The 4,260-nt window shown below is 33.9% G+C and overlaps 1 protein-coding gene across 1 annotated transcript; it reads right to left on the reverse strand.

Annotated features, from left to right (window-relative positions):
- Positions 1-1,822, reverse strand: LOC111385790 (cysteine-rich repeat secretory protein 3-like). Its single transcript, XM_023010203.1, has 3 exons — positions 820-1,822; positions 105-218; positions 1-19 (listed from the first exon to the last, which is right to left on the reverse strand). The coding sequence occupies exons 1-3, from the start codon at positions 1,592-1,594 to the stop codon at positions 12-14; spliced, it is 897 nt and encodes a 298-aa protein (XP_022865971.1). The 5' UTR covers positions 1,595-1,822; the 3' UTR covers positions 1-11.
- Between the last annotated feature and the right edge of the window lie 2,438 nt (positions 1,823-4,260).

Raw genomic sequence — 4,260 nt, forward strand, 5'->3', positions numbered from 1 at the left:
ATATGTTCCACTCAATAATCTGCAAAAGTAACAGTTTATAATAAAAAATGAGAATAAGAAAATATAATTAATAGAAAAAAAAAACTTTTAAAATCTTTTCTTACCATCATGCTTCTTGGTTAAATTTCTTACAAACAGCAAACAAATGACTAAAAACCCCACTCCTGCCGCCCCTCCTAATATTATAGCCACTGTCTTCCCTGTATTTTGCCCTGACCCTGTAATAAATTAAATCAAAGCAATTCCATTAATATAAGGACAAATTCTAAAATACACTCAAATTAAGGGTTAAACATTTATTGAGAAAGTGCACTAAAAAAATTACAATTCCTATAATTTTCAGATAGTTACAATCAATTTAACTACTCATAGAGTTAAAATAATTCTTTAAAAGATACAACTGGAAGTATTTTCCAATCAGATGCTAAAAAAAAATAAAAAAAAAAAAAAATTAATAATAATAAATAAATAAATAAATAATCAGATTTTCAACTTTTAATCTCAAAAGCAGAGCAGGGCCTAATTTCCTCTTAATATAATCTGAATACCCTTAGGACTACTAATATCAAATCTAGAGATAAGGCCCGCAAACCAAAGAGAATTAAAGAATAAAAGATCTTATTCAACATATATTATCTAGTGTTACCACATCCACATATATTAACATAAAGGGGGACAGCTAAGATATCAAAGTTGGAAAAAACCTCATTTTGCTGGTAGAATTATGAGCCCCAAGAATAATGCTAATCCAGCTAGATCATAATATTATTGGTACAAAAATAAATAAAGAGAATTAAAGAATAAAAGACAAGATCATACATGATGAAGAAGGAGAAGTATATGACGATGATGATGATCTTTTAGGAACCCCATTTTGATAATAGCTATAACTGATGAAGCACTTGTGAAGATAGATTTGGCCAGAAATGGAACTCCCACATTCAACCTGAGCTCTCTGAAGAGCATTTTTCACACACTCCACACAGTCAGAAGAGCCCACATCCCCCTCACATTGCCCCAATACGTAAACAGACTCATAACTTGTGGTGTAAAATCCATTGGCATTTCCTATGCCATTTGCCACTGAAGAAAATGCAGTGTCTCTTTTTTCCTCATATCCAGCTCCTCCAGCGTTCTTTCCACTGCAAGTCTTGTACAGCATTTCCATCCCGGAGATTTGAGAAAATCCTGCAACTTCATAAAGCATGTAGCAACCAAAAAGCTGGAGTCTTGCCGCAATAGGCTTCCCACAGAGTTTATCTATGAGTATAGGCAACCTGCTTACACAATTGTAGCAATCAGCATTTGAAAGGTCCCCTCTGCATTGAAAAAGGCCATTAATCGTGGTTTGGCCACTGCCAGTGGTGGTTTTGTAAAACTTGGCCTTGGAGGATTGGGCAGTGAGGGTGCCGAAAAGGGCAGAGAGCGCTTGTGAGTAAACCCCGGTTGGATCTGCTAAAACTTGCTTGGCACAGCCCTTGTACACTAAACTGGTGTAGTCAGGTGCTGATTTGGATACTGGGGTGAGCTCAAGAATGGTTAAAATAAGCAGAAAAACAGGAACAAAATAGAAGGCAATTCTCGGCAAACCCATTGATGGATTCTTGATAAAATCAAATCATCATTTATTTTCCTTCTCCAATTTCTTCTTACAGAAGGCTTGAAGATACGATTTTTGGGTTTTCTGGGAGATGGGTCTTAGTTAAGAATGAGGAAAGATTAATTCAAAGATTAAAGGGTTGGCTCAGATTTCTTGTTTGCTGCCTCTTTTTCACTCAAATGAAAAATAAAGAGTTCGGGTTTTGTTCTTGTAGTGCTCGGGACTCTCTTTTTGAAAGGCGTATTGTTATTTGTCTTTGGATGTGCACAGAGTGGGGCCGTGGGTGGGCGAGTTTCTTGGGTATGCTTTTTCTCTGAAAAATAAATAAATAAGTGGTTCCCATTCTTTCCTCGTTAAAATAAAAAATATGACTGTTATTCATCACATCAAATTATCAAATTTGAATTTCTATCTTTTGTGTGGGGCTCATAACGACTATATTTTTTATTCTCATTTTTACGAAAATAAGAAACAAACACCCCCTAAATAAATAAAATATAAAAATCAAGTTACTTGTACGTTATTTTTGTACATTATGGATGACATTTTTTACCTTGTGTAAAATCTTTACGGTTCGAACTTGGAAGAGAATGAAAACAAAATGGTTTGAATAAAATAATTCAAAAAATGGAGGAAATATTCTCTAGGTTGGGAAGTAAAGTTTTGTGGAATTTGAATATTAAATTGGTATATGTTTTATCATTCAATTAAAGGAATTAAATGAGATCTTGTAATAAAAGCAACAAGGAAAAGGTGAGGTTATTTAATTTGGACAAGAAATTTATTACACTTCAAGGAAGAACTCATGATTATTGACATACATTCTATTACTACATGGATTGTGTGAAGAAAAAGATGAGAGCAATAAAATCAAGGGATAATTGCAAATACGGTCCAATTCTTTAAAATCTTTGTAGCTTCTATCCTAATCATTCATTTGTTGTACTCATGATTCCAAACCTTTAAGTGTGTACGATTGGAAGACAAATGAAAGGGATTCGTCCAAATTGTTGTTAGATTAACCTAGAAAATTGACTTTGACAATATTTTGGCCAATTTTAAAAGGGTAAAATAGTAACTTTGTATTTTTTACATAAAATAAATAAAGTAATTAAATTAAAAATTAAAAAAAATTGAAAAATAAAATTAAAAATAAACTTCATTTTCTTCTTCTCCTTTTCCACCCCACCCTACCACACCGCGTCACACCAAATCAAACCAAAGCATAGCCTCCATCACCACCTCCGCCACCACCTTTGAATCCAACTCTTCTTCTTCTTTTTTTCCCCACGTCTTCTCCCACCAAATCGAACCCATCTTCTTCTCCCAATTTTTAGATCACAAACTTCAAATTTGCTTGAATAGTTGAGGAACGGATTTCGGCAGTATAAAAGCCGAGCTGATCGTGGAATCATCTAAGAATGCATGCAGGTTTTTGAAATTTCAATTCCAAAGGCTGAAAGAAGAATTTTTGTGTAGTTCGAACCTAATTTAAGGCCCCTTCAAATCTATTAATGTCACATTTTTATAGCTTTGGTTTATTAATTCAAGTTGTACATTTGCAAGTAAAAAATCATTTACAAATTCGCAATTATTTGGAAAGAAAATGTTTGCTTCATTGTGCTTTGGGATTTGGGTTCGATTTGGTAGGAGAAGACGGAGAAGAAGGTAGTGGCGAAGATGGTGATGGTGGATGTGGTTTCATTCGGTGGTAGGGTTGGCGGTGGGGTGAGGTAAGGTAGGGTGAATTTGGGGTGGGGAAAGTGAAGAAGAAGTTTAATTATTTTTATTTCTATTCTCTCTTTTTCTTTTCTATTACTTTATTTTTTTATGTAGAAAAAATAAATTTATCATATTTCCTATTAAAAATGATCAAAATATAGTCAAAGTCAAAATTTTTAGGTCAACTAACGACAATTTGGCCCAATTCTATCCATTTGTCCTCTAGCTGTGCACACTTGAAAGGTTTTGAATTGCAGGTACAACAAATAAAAAGTTAGGATAAAAGTTGCAAAGATTTAAAATGTTTGAGGTCATGGCTACAATTATCCATAAAATCAAAGTTCAATTGAGTTGAGAATAGGATATATAGTAGAAAACTCCCTAGAAATGTTTCCATGTGCAATATACCCGTACTTATTGAAAAATAAAAATCACAGAAAACCCATATTTGAAACCTTTTGTGCGAAATAAAATCTTTTTTGTGTGAAAAAATTCCATACTGTCCAATTCCACTAGTTTAACTGTTAAAAAAATAAAAATTGCCAAAATTAAAAAGGAATAATTGTAGTCGTGGTCCCGATTTTTTTTATTTTTTTAAATTACACCAAATTCTTTTATTTAAACCACCCACAATCCCGAACTTTTAAAACTTTATCTTCTTTCCCACTCCCACCATATCCAACTCCACTTCTTCTTCCTCCACCCCAAACCAAATAGAAAAACCTACAAAATTCTTTCCCCGTTCACTACTCCTCTCTCAAACCCTCCTCATATTGCCCGTGCCCAACCCAAAATCAATCATCTCCCTCATTCTCAATCCAAACCCCCCTTCATGTCTCTGCTTGTGGCTCTTGCTCAACTTTTCTTCCCCAGTACATGGAGCATGCAAATTCTACCAAATCATTTCCCTCTTTACTCATCGATTAAAAAAAAAAAAA

Source organism: Olea europaea, unplaced genomic scaffold, assembly GCF_002742605.1.
Source record: "Olea europaea var. sylvestris unplaced genomic scaffold, O_europaea_v1 scaffold3282, whole genome shotgun sequence".
NCBI lineage: Eukaryota > Viridiplantae > Streptophyta > Magnoliopsida > Lamiales > Oleaceae > Olea > Olea europaea.